General features: G+C 27.6%; 1 protein-coding gene across 1 annotated transcript in view; it reads right to left on the reverse strand.

Moving 5' to 3' along the window:
* LOC121118659 (protein turtle) overlaps positions 1–1,441 on the reverse strand; it is a 212,302-nt gene extending 210,861 nt beyond the window's left edge. The window contains exon 1 of the mRNA XM_040713250.2: positions 1,064–1,441. Within this exon, the coding sequence (XP_040569184.2) occupies positions 1,064–1,151 (88 nt within the window). The 5' untranslated portion in view covers positions 1,152–1,441. The remainder of the gene's footprint in view (positions 1–1,063) is intronic.
* Positions 1,442–20,971: the final 19,530 nt, after the last annotated feature.

Raw genomic sequence — 20,971 nt, forward strand, 5'->3', positions numbered from 1 at the left:
TTTCCTTCTGGATGAAAAAATTATATAGTTTTACATAATTATTATATATATATAAAATAGTTAAATTTCTGTGCTAGCCAAATTATACGCTCTAAACAAAGTTACGTAAGAACGTAAGGTTATTTAAAAAATATGAAAATATTTAGATAATTTCCAAGTTGTCATGAATTTTTCATGAAATTAATTAGTAGTCTTCGTCATTGAAATAAGATGTAATTTGCATCCTGGGATGCTTCAGAAATATTAGAGGCTATAACTGTAAACTATTCCTTAATATGTGTCCACTAAGAACATTTTTTATGCTTAAAAAAAATGATATTTATTTCACAAAATTACTTTTTTTTATTGAGGCTTAAGTCTTCAAACCCCTTCCAACATTTTATATCAATGAATTTCCTGAAACGTTTGGCGACAATACTTATCGCACATTAGATTTTCCTTTGGCTAGTGTAAACTGTTTAAAATGAAGAATCAAATGGAATAAACAGTAGTTTATTTCAAGTTCTACAATTCCTAGAAAAGTTAGTTTGCATGTGTCGAAAAAATTTATATATAATATGTAAAACAGAAGATAAAATCTGAAGACAATTGAATTAATGCACTTAAATGAGATGCAACATTTTTACAAAAAAAAACAACAACACATTTTTATATCATACAATTCTAATTCAATCAACAAGTTCTAGGTAAAATAACAACGACGTTGAAACAAAAGAGTTCAACTTTATAATAGAAAAGTGAAATAAAATATGTCAAAAAAGGGTTTATTTTTCCTTTCTTTTAATATAACGAATCAATTCTAAGGCTTCTTCATCTATTTTCTTTCTTTCTATCATTAATAAAAGAATTTTTGTATCTAAAATTCATATATGGATTTTATACTCATGAGTATAAACATATAACATAATATAGAAAAATGAAAAAAGTTAAAGATATATATTTATTTATAAATAAAGAAGTTGTTATATAGATGAAAAAATATATTATTACAATAGCAATATATAATAGATTTTATATTATATTTAGAAACATAAATCGCAGAATTATTTTTTTCTGTTCTTACCTTTATTGTTACTATTATTATTATTTGATATAAAAGCAAATGTCGGAGAAGAAAAGAGCAATAAAAATGTCAAACAAAGTTCAAACATGATATATTTAATATATAAATATATCTAAGTAGAAGATATGTTTATATTTATTAGAAAGAAAGGTTTTTCAAAAAAACCTCTTTTTTTTTATATTTTTTTAACAAAAAAATATTGTCTATTCTGCTTTTTTGGCAGAAAAATACAATAATTGTATGGTGTTCACATCACTTCCTGCCTGATATGAGTACTTTTCTCTGATATGTATATGATCACTAACTACTTTTTTATAAGAACGAACCCTTTACTTGTTCATAGATATGTATTATAAAAGTAACGTCAAAGTATCAACTGAATCAAATAATAATATACATTTGAAAATGCATAGTGAATCTGCGTGCTCCCTCTATAAGCGGAAAAAAAATTCTGAGTGTCTCTTCTTACTCCCTTTTAGAAAGCGTGTTTGGTTATTAAAAAATCCGGTATGAAGAGGAAAAAAGGAAAAGCAGTCAGCGGGGGAAATAGTACAAATATAGAGAAGACCGGAGAGTCTTGAAATAAAACGTATTTAATTAGACTACAGTAAATAATAATGACATCATTTAAATATTATATCATATTTAAAACTACTCTCTCCGTTTTGCTCATGTAAATATCTATGAAAATGCCAAAAATAAATGTATCTATAAAAAATATTGAGTAAGAAAGAATATTTATTTTGAAATTATCTTAAAAGCACGTAATTTTGGGTTTTAAAAAGATATCCGAATATTTGTTATAACAACATTAAATTTATATTTTTGATAAATGTTATCATAAATATTCAATACTGTATAAGAATATTGGAAATAAAACTAGTACCCATCATTTTTTGATGAGTTTGCATGTATTATTTTAAGTAATAGCTCAAATATTATTGATTTGAAGCGACCACTTTACGCCTAAGTCTTAGTATTGAAAAAAAAAAAATCAAAGGAAAAACAAAAGAATGACTTTTAAGCAAACTAATAGATTACATTTATTTACATTCTATCAAAAATTCCTACGTTTTCGAATAAACCATAAAAAAGGCACTATCCAGATGAGTAAAGAATAGCATATAATCAGATTTAATATTTCTGGAGCATACCAAAGAGTATGGTCGACAAAATGTAGATTCAAAGGAATAAGAAGTAGTTTCATAAATGTGGAAGTGTGTAATATTCCAGTTCACTAACAGCAAAGGGTCTTTATCCATCTTTATTTTTTTTTTTTTTTGATTATTGTATTTTTAGAAAAAAAAAAATTTAAATCAAACAATCTATTTTTTAATATTTATTAAGTTATGAAAAATCTCCTCCTTGCAGAGTCCTTATTTTATAATCAAGTGCTGCGTGAGGACAGTGAGGACAGATGATTCCAATGCATCATCAAATAAGTTATAATCACAAAATGTACATTACGGTCGCTAGAAGATTTGTCCCATGAATTTTCAACCTAGGAATTTTACCATGGGAACAATTGCCCTAATTTATAAATCATAGCATAAAAGTATCAGACCTATTTATAAATAATTATAAGTGATAATAAGTATTTTTCCCACAATATGTATATGATGGCAAAAGTTCCCAGGGCTAAAAACCAAGGGGCAAAACATCCCAGTACTGTATATTATAATTGTATTATATGATGTTAATTTTTGTGGAAAAAATTCAATCATTATGTCATGTTTCCTAATTTTGAAGAGTATTTTTTTTTTTTGTAGAAACTATATTTTTGTAATAATGAAGTTTGTTTTCTCACTTCTGTAATTATATCATTTAATTTATTGATTTTTTAACTATCAGTTGGAATAATTTTATTAAAACTTATTTATTGAGGAGAAATTGGAGTTATTGTAACGCTCAGCAGAAAAAAAGCAGCAGCAGTAATTCTTGCAACTTCCTTTAATTTTTTTAAATTTCCCTATTTTTTAACCAATTATTACATCTCATTAGAATTCAGAATAAGTGAAAAAAATAAAAGGCCTAGAATATAGGTGGTACTAAATTTTCAGTGCATGAACACAGAGTTATAGCTTACATTTATAATTTTTAATCCTAATAAGTGATCTATAAGCCATACCTTAATTTATCTTAATTTCTGACTCAAACTCAATTGTTTAAGTGTTGTGACTGTCTCTAGCTAAGGATACAATTTGAAATTTTTACAAGTCGCTTTCAAATGTACGATGAAAAAGAACTACAAATAATGGATAATCTTTAAAAATATTTAAAAAATAGTTTTTTTATTTATAAAATTTTATTTTTATAAAATATTTTATATGTATTTTTTTTTAATATTATTTGTAGCTTGTTTATTTATGTTGTATTAAATTTGGACGTTTTTATATTAAACTTACTCTGAGAAAATTTGCGAAAAAGGAAAAGTTTGCTACTACACCCAGTTTTAACACTTTCAAAAATATTTGATCCTATAATTATTCCATGTTTTAGGTATTTCTCCGAAAGATTACTTTTAAATTTTGATGCATAAGTAATAGTGTTTATTTGAGGCAATTATCGAGTTGATAATTGCCAATAATTCTAAAACCACCAGTAAACTGCAAATGTATTGCCTCTTATATTCCCTGTAATTATATTGAATGTGTAGTATATTTCTACACTTTGAAACATATTTTTATGCACTAGGTTAGATTAAAAACATTTTGTCTGACATTTTAGATGCTATTAAATGCTGAAAAGGTCATAAAGATGAGATCATTTTACAATCCATCTTGATGAAGTGATCAAGAGAATTTAAAAAATATTTCAATGAAGCGATGTACCTCAAAAAAGATCTCAATGATAACATTGCATTCCATTGCATGCTACAAGTGAAACTTTGTAAATTATCTTCAAGAGAGCTGTTTATATACTGCTTAAATCTCATTTTGAATTTCGAAAAATTTTACAATCAAGTAACAGTCCAAAATTGTCAACAATTTTTTTAAACAAGACACTTTTGAAGCTTTAAAAGTTAGGCAAGAAGTGAGCAAATCATTAGCTTAGAGTTGGATTCAAAACTAAAAATTTTATTTTAAATCTTAAACTAATATTACAATCATAAACTAGTAATATTTTTAGCAAAAAAATGAATTAACCAACTATTGAAATTTTATAATATTATTAAGTATGTTTTGCAGTTGATTTGAAGATAAATCTCTTTGCATAATTTTCTCATGTTTTAAACAAAATTAAAGTTGAAAAAAAAAACACGTGAATATACTTAAAAAAATTCTCCTGAATTACTTGAAAAGTTATAGATAGTTTGTTTAAGCGTTAGAGGAGTTATTGATTTCATGGTATTCTAAAAGGTTCTAATAACTTTTCCATCTTAATTACTAGTTATTCTTTGTCTAAATTCACGTTGCTCTAATCTTGAAAATTTTTGTTCTGTTATTTGTTGTAAGTTGAAATGATTTAATGTTTATTATTATTTCCGGGTTCAAAGTAATGTTCACACTTCCATATTAAAAAAATGTTTTATTTGATTATGCTATTCAGTGTTCATTGATACCTAGTGAATATTTTTTTCTTTTTATTCGGCGTTTTTTTATAATGGCATTGAATAAAAAGTGTATATATTGTTCATTCAGAATATAGCATAGCAAAGATTTAGCATCAATAGAATACAGGAGGTCTCCACATAAAACATATTTTGCATAATGCAAAAATAAAAAAATTCTGACTTCCCATATAGTGCAGTATATTTTCTTCACGTTTTTTTTATTTATATTTTTATAATAGATTATAAAAAACTCTCTATTGAAGTAAATGAGAATTTTTTAGTTGATGATAAGTTTGCCCATATTATTCCAATATATTGCCATAATATAGACAAATAACGTTTCATAGGAGGGAGTGGACCGTAAGTATTTGATTTGAAACCTAGACTTATAACTTTTGCCCAACTTATTATACAAACATGCGATTAAAAAGTTTGTTGAATAAATATTGTTCAGGGTCTGATTATTGAAATTTTACTATATTGAAATAACCGAATTTAAAATTAAGTAAATACCCCATTAATATTAAATTTTAAAAGTTTTTGTCCGACATACATTATTTTAAATAATTAAAGATAAATAAAATGTTTTTATTGTCCTAACCCTACTAAAAATAATTAGTAAAAAGTGGAAATTAAAAAATACTTTCTCCCATGCTACGTGGTTTAGTAGTGAAAAAGTTCACGTATAACACAAATTTTTCTTCATACAAAAAATTGCAATAAGTACATGATTTAAAATATGTCCAGTTGAAGAAATATAAAGGTTAATGATCGAGTTTTAGTAGATTGTTGAGTCTCACTAAAAGGTATAAATTATTCATTTATTTACTATTTCCTATTGTAGCCACGATAGAAATGACTAAAATCAATTCAGTAATTATTTCATATTAGAAAGATCTCCTAATCCAATGCCCCGTAATTTCTGTAATATATATATTTAAGTAACTCCAGGGTACTACTTATGGAAGTGCTTCTTAAACTTTTAAACTTTTACTTCTTCCCCTCAGGCAGCAATTAAGCACCTGGGTATCTCCGCGGCAAAACGAGCCTTTTATCTTGAAAATATTTATGTAGTTACATAAAAACTTTTCCCTTTCCCAGTGATCGCTTTTAAGATCAACAGATAATATAAACTTATCATTTTTTTTGTGACAAATGCATTTTTGTCGTTCTTTCGCATAATTTACAATGTCAATTAAAAAGATGAATTTTTATAGTCAGCTTTAAAGTAATTTTTATATCAACTTCAGTTCCGTTAGTAGACAGAAATTACTGTGTAGCCAACTACATTTGGAAAAAAGGATCACCCTGTTATAGTTTCGCTTCTTTGGCTTATAGATTAGTCCTTTTCTGATTCTAAAAGAAAAGGAACTATCAATGTAATTAAAGAACAATAACTAATGGAATTTTTATCTTTTTTTTTTTTGTTTAAGATACTTTTTGCAAAATCTGTTCTCATCTATCTTAAGTTTTTTTTCCAAATATTGACAGTTGGAAAATCACTAGTAGACAACTTTTACGTCAAAAAAACTAAAATTATTGACAAAATATTTTCCAGTGTCAGAGAAGCTCACTTTGGAAAAATTTGTCTTCCGGAGAGTTTGCCGTGGCTTAAACTCACTAGGTGGAATGTTTGTCTTCTTTTATCTAAAATAAATCATTAGTAAAGATTTAGTTGTTGTTGCCCGGCCAAGGAGGGAAAGGGAAATCAAATTGAAAATAGTAAAATTAATTAAGAAAATTAAAAAAGTATTCAGAATATACTACATATATTAATAATTATAATATTAATGTTTTGTTGTTGTCAAAAAAGATGGTGATAATTCTAATTATCTTGGATTCTTCACACTATATCAATTCGTTTAAGTAAGGTAATCCACAAAGTCCAATCACTCCCCGCCCCCCAAAAAAAAAACATATTATTATTGGCTTTTGTAACCTTAGCAGTATTATTATGAATATATTAATTTAATATAAACTTCAAATAACATACCAACATATATGCATATATACAGTGCCCTTCGTCCAAACACCAGGGCATTCAAAGCCACTGTTAGCCATCCTTGGGACCCCATAACTGAGAACAACATCAAATGCGGTTGCCAGGCCTTCTCCTGCTGCTCAAAAGACATCTAAGCATTGTAGCTACATTAATTATTAAGAAAACTCAGACACAAATCTATTTATACCATTAGTTTTGTTGAAATTCTATTTTGTTAATTAATAAATTATGTCTGGTTGAAATTTAAAATTCAAAGTGATAAGATTTAATGGACCACTCGGTATGAATAAATATTATATCATCCAATACTTCAAGAAGCAATATAAGGTTTTTTTTATATATATTTTAATTTCAGGTACTATAAAATATTCATCTCTACTCCTAATACTCCCTTTTAATAATGCTGAAATGAAAAATGTATGGGGGGAGGGAAATCAACTTTTTTACCCATTAAATTTTTTTACACTGTCACTGCAAGACAGTTTTTGTCAATAAATAATATTGGTTTTTTTACTATTTGTTTTGTATTGATCAAATTAAATAGAGGATGTAGTGATGGGAGTTTCTAAGACCTAATTTAGTTGTAATATTAACATATATGTAACTAGAAGAATCCGGTATAAAACTTTATAGAAGACATTTCCAATCATTTGACTTTTCAACAATGGCGTTATCTTATTAAATAGAAGAGGTAATTATATTTCAGACAATCATATTTTGGTATAACTTTTGCTAAGCATACAAAAAAACTATTGAATATCAAAAAATAATTAATTTTCTAACATCTAAAAAATTCCAAATGCATGAAATATACAACTATGGTAATACAAACCCAAATTGAATGGTAAAATAAAATTAAGTATTCTAAAACGTATTTAACCCGTTAAAAACGAAAGTTTGAATTATTTTACGAATTTTAAGTTTCTAAATTTGTACAAATATTTCTTGATTATTACTTTAGAACTAAGTATGAATCTTACAAAAGGTACACCTTAGAAAAAGAGACTCAGAATTATTGCCCAAACAAGATTCAATTTAATAACGCCGCCATTTTATCGAAATGATATTTTGTAGAATAACTAGGAGATAATTTTAGTACTCCTAGATACATTTTTTTATTTTTCTAATATAACGTATAAGATAGAGAAATTATGTCAAAAAAAAAGTACAAAATGTCGTTACACTACGTTAAAAATACCAGACACGCAATTTTTGAACTTGCTTTTATGAATATAATTAGCAAAAAAAAGTAGTTATAAATTTTAAAAAAATCCTTCAGATTGAATTATTTAACATCTAAAATATTTCAACAACTTTAATAATATTTATTCAGCTCATTGTTTTCCTTTCCTATAATATATCATCAACAAGTAAGTTTATGAATACAATGTAGGAATCAAATCTTTATTGCATTTGCCACTCAAAAATATATTTTAGATAGGTATGTTTCCAAGTATACTAGTACTATATTAGATCGGAGTTCTGACTCATGATAAATGATACAATATTTGATCCGTATTAGAACTAGTACTTAGAAATTCTTAGACGTCATTTTAATAATTTTTCTTAATTAAAAGAAATAAATATTGAAAACTACCATATACTTTTTTTTTCAAATTTGGTCCAGTCAACCAAAAATCCAATCTATATCTCTTCACCTGTGTTTGTCAATTTACTCTTTCTAAATCAGAGAAGCTCTCTCTATGTATTTATGAACTCATAAAAGTATTGATACATCTTCACTTAGAATCATATACTTTGGCATGATAAACTTTCATATAGCTACCATAAGTTTTTCTTAAATTTGCTATTTCCTTTTTTGACAGTATAAGTTTCGAGTGGACAAAAAAGCTCTTTTTGCTTTATGACATTTTTATTTAAGTGCCAAAAACGGTATAAAAAAATATTAGTAACATAACAAACACAGCAGGTAGCCAATTAAATTACCCTTCCCAAACGTAGAACTATATTCACTTTACCTATAGGAACAGAATCGCTATTGGACAAGATGAAATTTATTATATCAACTTTCAGATAGCTAACTAATAAGGAATTGAAGCACAACCTGTTTTTGTTTTTTTCCCAACCTCAACTTCCACCACAGAAAAAGAAAAAATATATGGTAGCCAGTCTTCTGTATTATTTCTTGTAGCCAACTGCTAATTATTATTTTTTTAAATATTTAATAATTATTATATTAATTCAATTGATAGTTTTATCAAAATTAGTATTAATGACAGAGCAAGAAATACAACAAATTATAAACTATTAATATAATTTAATAAAATAAAATAAAAATCAAAATGCTATAATATACCTTTTTTGACTCCATAATACATAGACTCAGCTTTTTTTAATCATAAAAGAATTAACTTATAAAAATGAAGAAAAATAACTGAAAGGTAAATTGTTATTCATTTCAAGAAGCTTGTCGTTATGAAAAATAAAATCCTCAACAGCAAACAAAAAATAGCACAATGTATGATAATGTTGATGTCGTGAAAATATTGTTGTGACAAAGTAAATTGAAATGAACAATATGAATATGAATATAAAAACACAATTTAAAAGCATCGAGGATGGGGGGAGGGGGAATATTTATTTAGACATTTCCCATATTAAATAATAGCATAGGATTACTTGTAGTTGGGTCGGCTAAGGAAAGGAGCCGGAAATTATATTGACAATGGTCAATGTGATTTCTTCTTCATGTTTGGATCCCTTTAATGCGGGCAAGCATTATTATATTGCGCCTGTATATTATATGAAATGAATTATTACTAATTAGGAAAAAAATTTGGCTATAAACTTCAAATAACATAACAATATATATACATGAAAAATTATTTAAATTAAAAGTCCATCTTTTATTTTGTAAAAATTGCAAAATCGAAAATTAAAAAAAAAGAACACAAAACAAGTATTAAATAGCATTTGTTGGCATTGTAAAGAGAATCACAAACCTGCAAATATTTTGTTCGTACTTGCAAAACCAAAAAGTTATAAAGAATAATGTCCCATGAAAACAAAAACATCGATAATTAATTTATTTTTGCAAATATTGCAAAAACTATGTAATGTTCATAAAATTGAAAATATTGTAATAGTACAATGCTACGGTTTGTAATCTCTTTCCAAAGTGTATTGTTTTTTGGCATTACTTCTTAAAAATTGAAAACTGACCGTAGTGAAAAAACAAAGTAATGAAAAAAATCGAAAAATTACTCAGAAAATGACAGATATTTCAGCTAAAAATCAATTTTTATTTGTCACATTTATATTCAAACGAATATAGAGATAGGTTTCTAGACACTATATATTTTATCTACGAATGCAATATTTCTTTGAAAATTCATTTTCTGCACATTAAAAAAAAAAAAAAAATGAAACTACTATTTTCACCGATTTCTTAATTACCCATAACTTTTTTGATTATGAATAAATTCAGAAAACGATTTTATTCGTATAGTTTTTGTTTGAGACGGCGATCATTTTTTGATTTTTAATTCAATGTTAGTCTCCTTGAGCTCTAAAAAACAATTTTTGTGTTTTAGGTATGGAATAAGCTCCCCTTGCATTACCCCGCTCAAATCAGCACTTCTGTTTCATCCTGACCAAGTTCAAAAGAGGCACTCCTGCAAAATTTCAGCCTCCTTGGTCCGTCAGTGTCGGCACTCATAAAGAACACAAACAAACTCTATTATATAGATACAGATCATTCATGAAATTATTATTTTTTTACTTAAAGATGAGCTTGTCTACATTTTCTGGTAATAAATAAGACCAAATAGAAGTCATAGTAACCCCAGCTGTTGAAAAAATTATTTTACTTGATACATACATACCTACCTGTAATTGCGAGGTATCGTGAAGCTAACAAGGAAAAATTGGAAATCTATTTAAATTATCCTTCCATTATACCACTGGGTTTTCGTTAATCAATTTGTTAGTAAATATCCATTTCTTTATTTAAAAAAATACATAGATTATTTATTATATAGAAGAATGCTTTTGGATTAAAATCTTTCCCCACTATTTAAATCTATTAATAAAAAAACAAAAATAATATCAATCAATAAATAAAAAATATTCCGTTTGTGATGGAATTTTTAACCTCAAAGACAAACACAAAACTCTGTTATATTACGGGCGGTGTTAATTCATAAAAATGAGAGTAATACATTTTAGCATAACAAAAGCATCTTTTAAGCACTCTGCAAAATAAATTTGGCCTATTTTTATATACATAAGAATGAAATTCTTATATTTCATTTTGCAAAAAAAAAATATAGCCAACAGAATACTTTGTACACTCAAAGATCAAAACCTCCAAATCGAATCAAATAAGATCAACCCTAAATTTTATTGTAAGTGTCTAAAGTAATAGAAATTACTCTTATGTGGAGTGCCAAAAACAAATGTACACATAGTTTGACAACGGATAATCAGAGAAACTGTTTATGAAATAAGAGAAAAAAATAAAAATTAATATAGTAGAAAAATAAGTCAATTTTACTGAAAAGTATCAAACTTCCATACAAATACCCCAACAAGTATTTTTGATATTCGTAATTTATATTTTAGATATTTTTGGATTGATGTAGCTATAAGAAAATCATTTTCCAATTTGCATCAAGATTAATTATGATGGAAGGTGTACAATGTACATATATATGTGGTCAGAAACCCCATTTCATAGAGCAATACAAGGAATTCTGACTTATTTAGAATAAATTTTATATTTAAATTATTAACACATTAATGACAAAGGGGCATTTAAATACCCAATGAAATATTTTATCATTACTTCGTAATTTGTTTTATTAAATAGAAAATAAGTGTCCACGTGGTTTCTGAGTACGTTGTACGGAATTCTAAACATATAGAATGCTCACATTTTTGTTTTTTTACTGTCCCACATGAGTCCATTGGTCATAATTAAATACACTTCATAATATCCCATTTTAGAGACATATGAATATCTTCTGGTAAAAGAGCTAATGAAAGTTATTGTTGAAGAGTCATTAGCGAATATTGTATAAATCATCCTTCGAAAGAACGTAAACAAATTTGCATTATACTAAAAATTTATTGATCGTGAACACAAGTAAAGTCTTAGTTGCCTTGTTCCCTTCTTGCCCAGTTATTTTTCCACCTAAATACTCTACTCATTGAGCAGTATATAGTTTGTCTGCCAAGAGTACTACTTTCTTTTAACTTTTTGTCAATAATTTAAGTCTTGTAGACAGATAATCCATGGTCGAGGAGGAAAAACCAACATTAATTGAGAATGCAGAAGATAATTTTTTAAGATGGCTTGAAGAAGGTAGAATTATACTATCTGCTGACATTTTACGTTACAGTGCAGGACTGGTGTTGTGCCATAAAAGAAATGTTGCAAAAAATCCAGGTGAGTAACACTTCTGTTATTTAGGGGAGTTCATTTAGGCAAGTTACTCACTAATAAAGATTAGCTTTTTCATCTAATAAGAATCAAGCTCGGATGATGCATTTTTAATAAGATTATCAATGCCATTGAGAATGTGGTTAATACTATCATGATTAGGGGGAGAATGAATACTTTTCATATACGTAAGAATATTTCTAAGATTGCTTATCAAGGTAATTCTCCCAATTTTAATTGTTCAAGCTTGGAACATACATTGTGATTATTGAGATACAAGACGAACGATAGATCAACTTTAACATTAATTGTAAAATCGAGCTCAATAAAATCTTCAGACGGTTCAGATAAGCAGTAAAACTGAATAAAGTCTCTTACTTTTGTAATAAACATTACCTGGAAGTGTTTCATTATCAATTTTCATGCATAAATTCATTAAGTCCTTAATAGTATCGCTTTCAAGAAAACCTTCCTATACTTGAATGATAACTACTTTCTCATTTGATATCCTAGGAGATGAAGTGACTTTGGAGGTTGATCTTTTATACTTGTGCGTCGACAGATATTTCGGAAGATTTGGCAATATACATGGAACTTCTGAAGGCTTCAAATAAAACATCCCAAGTTGGTTGCTTGGTAACTTGTGTTTCCCAAACTCTCTCCGTTTGTCAGCACTCTCACTCACGAAATCCTCCTCTTCAAAGTGGAGTGAGCACACCCTTGAATACTTAGAAGGTGCCTAGGCATTTTTTTAGATTGCTGTAGAATTGATCTTAGCCAGGCACCTTTTGAGAATTCATCTTGAGGGAATATATGGAGTAAAATGAAGGAGTTGGATGGACTATGGTATCCAGAACCACACTTAGGAACACAACATTGGTTGGGCATGATGAGTGATGAAAACAAAATAACAGTACAAAGGACTGAAATTCCAAATAAAAAGAAAACTCTAATAAAGCTAATGTCAATGTAATAATTATTTATTTAATAAATACTTTAGCTTGATTGCATGGGATGATATAATAATTAATGACAATTATTACTCCACTACATTGCCAAGATCCTAAGCTGATATACTTATAATCAAGGGCTTTACTTAAAGTATTTTAACTTTTAAGTTACTAATTGAGAGTGACAATATCAATAATTATAAACTTTCTGTTTCTTTCAAACTAAACTCAAATTTCCAATGATGAGTAAGTTCCTTATCCTTCTATATGCCTAAGCAGCCGAAACCGCCTCAATCATTTTTCCATATTTTTTCTTTAAGGAAGGGATCATAGAATAAAAAATATTATAGACTCATCCTGTACTCATTTTTTTTTTCTTTTTTCCTTGCGTAAGCATTCCATATGTTTAGCAAATCCATGATTGGATGAATATGATTTTTAATTATCAGTCAGTTTTTTTTTTGTAATTGCGTGGTCAAGGGTGAAAAGTAAGTCATTTAGGTTTTTTTATATAAATATCATAAGTAACTATTTTAAAAAGCTGCATCCCTAACGACAGAATGTATATCACTCAATTAGTGTAAAAAAATTACATTAATACATAATAATATATATATTTTTATTTTTTTGTACAATAAAGTACGATGAATATAGTAATACCCCATAGTCCATAAAGAATGATATTACTCAAATAATTTTTTATAACAATGAGCACCTAAATTTTTGCTTTGATCATCTCAATTAAAGTTTAACAGCCGATGAGATGTTGGATTTGCTAGACATTCTATAAGATGTCAATGTGGAGGAAATAAATTTTGAATTCCTTAAAAATGATGGGTCAAATCAGGACTCTGACAATTGTGAAGACGACGATAGGGGTTTATACAGTCCCTAAAGGGGTATTCTCTCAGCTCCCTATTTTCTTCGTCACAGTGATAACAATGAAGAGGAATGATTAATAATACAAAAAAACACAAAAGAAATGAATGAGATTTAAATTGGAAGAAAAAAAGGAACATATTTTCTTATCCCTACATCTTTCAACATCGAAGAAACATCCCTCTCATTGGAGAATCCATAAGAGTATTTTTGTTTTTCTTTGACCAGAACCTGAGAGATCTCATCATTCTTGAAAGTAATAGTTACGCTATTTAACACAACACCATCTTGGATTTGACATAAGATGAGCTATTTGTTTTTTCATGGTGGCCATTTTTATACCCCGGATAGGAAAATATATTGATCTGAAGCTGTTCTTCATATTTTAGCCAATAATATTGGTCGAGATGGATTTTTAAAGATTTTAAATATATTCATTTTATAGACAATACAGAATTCGAAGGTAGCCGGAATTTATGGGTACAACCAATCAAATCATTTTATACTGATCCTAAAAATATTGATAAGATTGGTATTCTAACCGGAACTTTTTTTTAAAGGAAGAATTAGGCTAATCTAAAGGAGCAAGGACGCTCTAAATACATCCTTGAAAGTTGTCGTTTAGGCGAATCTAGCTGCAGGAAGAAAGAAAGATAAAAGAAGCAAAACAATAATACAATAATTTGAAATTGTTTTGTTCAATTCAAATCAACGATTTTGACAGATTCATTTTTATAAATCGGAGCAGTTGTCATGTGGTAGGGGTATCACGGATAGAAGAGAAGCCCACTTATTTTGCTTAGTCACCTCACCAATCCCTAGATCGAGGTCAACTCGTCAAGAGTTCCTTGGATGGATGGATGGATGAATGATCATGTTTACTGCATACCTATGCGAGTAGCATGCATTGCCAACAGATGAGTTGTGAACATGTTAGTAAGTTTCTGATCAAATTGAAAAGTTCAAAAGCAAGTTTTCCTCGAGTGAATTTCTATCCTGTGTTTCATATTCCATTAGGATTCGTCTCCATCCGAAGATGCCTTGCTATGAACTGCTCTCAAACAGAGTTTCTTTTAATGAACTTCAACTGGTGTGGATATAATAATGTTTTGTTTCTACCTTTTTTAGGCCCTCATGTCAAACTGACCATAACAATCCCAGCAATAAGAACTGTGGAACTTAATCATAAGGACCTTCACACTATCTCAGGTGTCCACAAGTTTTCTGAAACTTCCCCATGAGATTAAATTCCCAAAGTTTCCCCATCAAGGTGACTTCTGACTATGATATTCCTAATTTGTTGATTTTTTTTGTTATTGTTATAATTGATTAAGCTGTATCGGATTTTTAAGCGGTATCTTTTTATTATTACAAATTAGGTATATATATTGAATCAAATAGTAACACAATACAAATTCTAAAGTAAATAAATTTATATATTTCCTACGTTCATCGATCCTTTCTTCTCAGGCGTGATAGGTGTAGTAGAACAGGAGCTGTATGTGTTTCTAAGAGAAGAGGGTCACAAAATTTGTGTGAGATACTAAATCAATTATATTGAGGGTATTGTCTTGGAAGGACATTATGACTTTTATATATTATATAAGAGTGGTTATATAGCTTATAATGAAACAGTTGTTTCAACAGCTAAACTAATTGATGATATTGTATCCATAAAATAATTCTGTGTGACGGGGATTCGCCTTGAACATTTTAGTTAATATTGAGCGATATACTTCTAATAATAAATAACACTTTTTTTAAAAGAGAAGTTGCTTTTAAATATGCCAGAATTTATTGTATTTTACAAAGGAATCTTAATGAAACTTTTGAAATTCAGTAACATAACTTTAAAATTGAAAGTTCTAAATCCTTCTATAAATATATATAGTTTCTATTAAAAATATATTATTTTTAAATAAATAGAGGTTCAAAAACGGCAACGAAGACTAAACTTTTTCAAATATATATTTTTCATCAATACATAACAGAAAATTAAATTACCGAAAAACGGTCACCTCCTATTACATACGTTAAATTAAACAATTAGAAACTTAAGAATATTAAATGAAAATCGAATGATAAACGTGAGTGTGAAAATAAAAACGAAAAAGTACTGATCCAATTGTTCAAAATTCATGAATTTATTTTCAGTTCTTCTAATTCTAATTTTAGTATGGAAAAATAAAATCTCAAGCCAATTTATTGTTTTATACATCCGGATATTTAGCCTTTTCCATCATTAAGTTTTTTAAAATTAAAGATTGCAAACCATTTTGATTTCTGAGAAATCAATAACTCATGGTGTTTGAATTTTCTGGCAAAGATCGAGATCTCATCGAAACTTATCAAGATAGTGTTATAGGGCTTCAGATTTATTATTATATTTTAATACATTTAATACTAGTCAGCTTTACAATAGGATATTCTCAGCGAGAAAACTCGACAAATCCAAGACAAAGCTATTTGTCAATTTATTAGAAACGGGAGATTCCTATCATTCTATTGGGCTGAAGAGTAAAAAAAAACATATTATTTTGGTAATTATATTGGTCATGTTGGTTTTCAATGTTTTAATATATCAAGCAAAAATCTCATAAATGAGGCTAATAGTAGAGTATTTTACACTCTGGTAAAAAAAGTGGAATTCTCATGGTGCAAGTTCCATTAAAATTATCTTCTAAATTTTGAGCTTTCATTCTGCTTCGTTAAAATAACGGATTAAATCTATAAAAATTGTTTTACTCATATTTTAAAATAATAATACATTTTCCTAATAATATAGATATAAATCAGAAAAAAGCAGGATGAAATATAAATAGTTAGCTTTTAATTTTGAACGTTTATATTAATGATTATTATACTATCTGTATTAATTTCATTAATGAGCATTTTAAAATAACAAATAATTAAGTATTAGAACTGTTATGGGAAATATTTTTAATAATCTTTATTAGCGTCGAGATCCTATATCTAATAATCCAATATAGTGATAACAAATTAAGTTTTTTTTTTTTGAAAAAACGATTAAGACTAACTAAGTTCCAAAATTGCAAGTCAACATAAGTTAAGAGGTCACTATTAATTTGTTATCACTTAGGTCTCAAAAATTCGCAAAATCTATTTATGAAGATAGCGCAAAATATAACATGTATTACAGACAAAAGTATCGAGAAAAAAGAGTACATATTCATTGAGAGTCTGAGATTCTACTTTTTCCAAGGGATTTCTGCATTATCTAAATCAAGAAAATTGAAGGATTCTTAAAAATGAAATACTTTACTCAGAATAAGAGATGAAAGAAAAAGTCGACTTTAGACGGAACAGGATTCAAGAGTTTCAACGATGGAGCTGTGGATGAGAAAGGAAACTCTTTGTTTCTCACAGGGTATTTCACATGGGAACTATTTCTTATTGTGGAACTCTCAAGTTCAAAATAACCATTTATATTTCATATCAAAATAAAATATGCAAGATGCAAAAATATCAAAAAAAGAGAAGCACATTATCATTATGAGTCTAGAATTATCTTGCACTTGTTTTCTAATGACGAAAGAGACTCAATAGTAATAAAGAAATCAGGCGTGAGATTGAAGTATCCAAGCTTTATAATTACCCGTATAGACTGTATATAACAAAGTCCAAGTTATAAATGGAATTGATATAAATATAATAGAGATGAGTGATTTCTGCGTTATATACATCAAGGATACTGAAGGACTCGTAATGGACTAGTTTTCTTCGAGTAGGAAATGAAGCAGAGTTGACTTTCAATCATTTCAAAGAAGGAGCTGTGGATAGAGGATGAGAACTCTCATAGTATCAGGGCAAACAAGTTACAAGGAGAAAACGTCACTGGAACCAATAAATTCATCGAGCAAGCTGATATGACGATGATTTTGAACTAGTTGTTCTATCTAAAAAATCTGATGTCTCCCAATAGTCCGCTGTCTCCATAAAGTCCGGGAACCAAGCCAAAAAGTCCGACACTACAGCAACACAGAGGCCACTCTTTCATGATTTAGACGCCTAAATATTCAGCAGAAGACGCAAGTATGGTTCAATATATAGAAAACATCACGCCCAACAGTTGATCCGAAGAAAACCTATTCGTTTTGGCTATAAAAAATTTGCGCACACTATTCTCAAGGAATATACTTACAAAAAAAAAGTCTTATGTCAATTAAAAATATTGTCAGAAATAACCCCATTGACCACTTGATCTTGTAAATAAAGATGACAATGGTAAGAGATGTAAATTTTGTACTGTAAAAAGTTAGTTTTTGTGTGAAAAATGTAATGTATATTTTCATTTAAAGTGTGTTATAGAATTTTATAACATGTACATAATCATTTCTCAATTATTTAATGATTGTTTTGTTCCTGGTAATAGAATAATAAATTTAAATATAGTTTAGGAATTTAAAAAATATATAATTATGAAAAATTGTACACTTGGGTAAAGGGGTATTTAAATAAACATCCGATATCCAAAGAATCCGTATACAAATAGCCGTGCATTTTGAGGAAAATAGCAGCATTAACAAGATCAAGGGATGTCCTAAATTTCAAACCAAATCATCGATTGGTTAACTTTCTTTATTAATGGGATCATGATTTAGAATGATTAATTGGTTCTTGCTGATTTTTATTCATTTTTTAATGGCCAGGAAAAAGATAATAATATCAATACAAAAGTTGACAAAATATTATAATTTCAACTTCGTATGGCAATCACCATCATGGATCTTTGAAATTGTATTAATTGATGCTCTCATTACTTTGTCAAAGAAATCATATCTGAACTCTTTAGGTTAGATATGATATTCATCAATTTTTAATCATATCAAAATCTTCAAATCCAAAGACATATGTCCTCTGTCTATGGAATCATTCGATTAGTTTGAGAAGAGCAATTACTTTTGAATTAATTGAAGGACTGGCTTGTTGAGAAATATCTAGTATATCTCATAGATTTATTGTATTCAAATAGTTCCAGGTTTCTTTATATTAAGTACTTATTTTTTATATCAAACATTTGTGGATATTGCTAATCGGGGGAAATTAAAGTGGTTCTAATCGTTGGTGTATCCGAAGTATTTCGTAGGGCTCCCATTTTTTTTTTTTTTTTTTTTTTTTTTTTTCAAAATGAAAAATAGGGATTACAATCTGATGATAATTTGAGGAAAGGAACTTTTATGAAACTTTTGAAACCCAACAAGGTAATTTAAAAATTGAAACTTCTCTGAAATTTGCCAAAATAACTTAAAAAATGAAACTTATTTATGTGTTGGGACGGGTGGTTGGGCCACAAAATTAAAAATTATTTTTTCTAGAGTGCTTGAAATATGTTCTTGCATCCAAAAAGAAATTGAATTTGATTTTAACACATATGATATCCCAAATTGTCTATCTTCTTGCTTATAACTGGGTAGGAAAAATAGTAGAACATACTCAGAGTGCCAGTAACAGAGAACCGTTTGGTTCAAATACTTGTTCAAATAGTGTGTGAACTTTACACCTATAAATTACCGCTATGGCACATATTAACGTCATGTACATTACGTCAAATACAATTTATTCAGAACATGAAAAAATTAAATGATGAACTGTCTAAAAAAGTATAAAGTATCGCCATGAAACCTGTGGACAATATTGGAGCAAAATTAAAATTGCGTTTAATTATCCGTATGAATGAAGCAAAAAAATAGTTTAAAGCAATTATAGTTTCATAATTTCTTTTTTGAAAGTTTATCGAAAAAAAAGAGGAATAAAGCACTTATATTAAATGAAGAATATCAAACTTATAGAATATAAAAAGAAAAATTTGCTTAAATAAAAAGAAATTAACAATAGAAATTAAAGAATAATAAATAAAATGTCTAATTTTTAAGAGTTTATTTGACAGTTAATGTAGAAAAAAATTATGAATTTGTATTTATTTGCCATAAATGAATAACAAAAGTAATTTTATTAATAATGTATTTCACATTTGGTTTCAAAAAAATGAGATTTGAGTAATATAAATGAAGATAAACATCAAAATACATGCGCGTAATACGTAGTATCTATTAATAATAAAAAAACAGATGTTCAAATCAAAACGCGTTCATGAAGGACCCTTTTTTCGGACGTCTGATGGTTATTTATTGTTTAAAGAAATGAAATTCAAAATAACACATATTTGGCTATACCGAACTCCACATTAATGTCATATGGTACAGTCTAATATACATATTACGTGCATTAAATCAAAATGATATTAATTTATTTATAAATGCAATTTGATTTACATGTTATATATATATTTAAAAAAACACATTAATATATAATGTAAGTAAGTATACATTGAGATAGTACGTGTTATAACCGTGCCTACATTCACATCACATCATATCATATATAAATGTAATAATTATGATTGATCAAATAAGACAAAATATAGCTTATATTGAATCTCCTGGCAGAATAAAACAAAATAAAAGTTTGTTAACAAACTTCTCTATATGGAGTTTTAAAATGAACTAAAAAAAGTTATCCATTTTTTGATATATAACTAATAGTATAAGTTTAAGTAGAAGATACGAGTATGTTTTAGTATTATAATAGATAAAAAATACTGTGAAATCTAAGCACTTCTTTTTATACCCTTTAGTTCTAAGTTTTCATTTTCTTTCTTTTAACAATAATATTAATGACTAATAGTGCAGGGTTTGTTTTTTAAATTTCAATTCAGATCCAACCCAAAACAAAAAAAATTATTAATGAAAAGTTTAATTTCTGCTGGATTATATAATAGATAAAACTTATATTATGAAATGATTAAATGTAGGATTTCCGGAGTAAACGGTATCCTTAGAGAAATATTCTATGAATTACTGACGTATTTAAAAACAGCATAATATCAAACAAAGCTCCACTAAACTTACTATTGACGTAACACCATAATTTTTATAGCCTACTCCAAGAAAACCTTCATATATGCAGCTGCATTATGGCCTGGCTTGATTGGAAAAAAAAGATCAATCTTTAAAAAAATGAGAAATATATTTTCTGCAAAAATTCTAAATTTTAACAGACTACACATTATACATTCAAAGGAAATAAAGAATTTACAAAT

This window comes from Lepeophtheirus salmonis, chromosome 5 (assembly GCF_016086655.4).
Source record: "Lepeophtheirus salmonis chromosome 5, UVic_Lsal_1.4, whole genome shotgun sequence".
Classification (NCBI taxonomy): domain Eukaryota; kingdom Metazoa; phylum Arthropoda; class Copepoda; order Siphonostomatoida; family Caligidae; genus Lepeophtheirus; species Lepeophtheirus salmonis.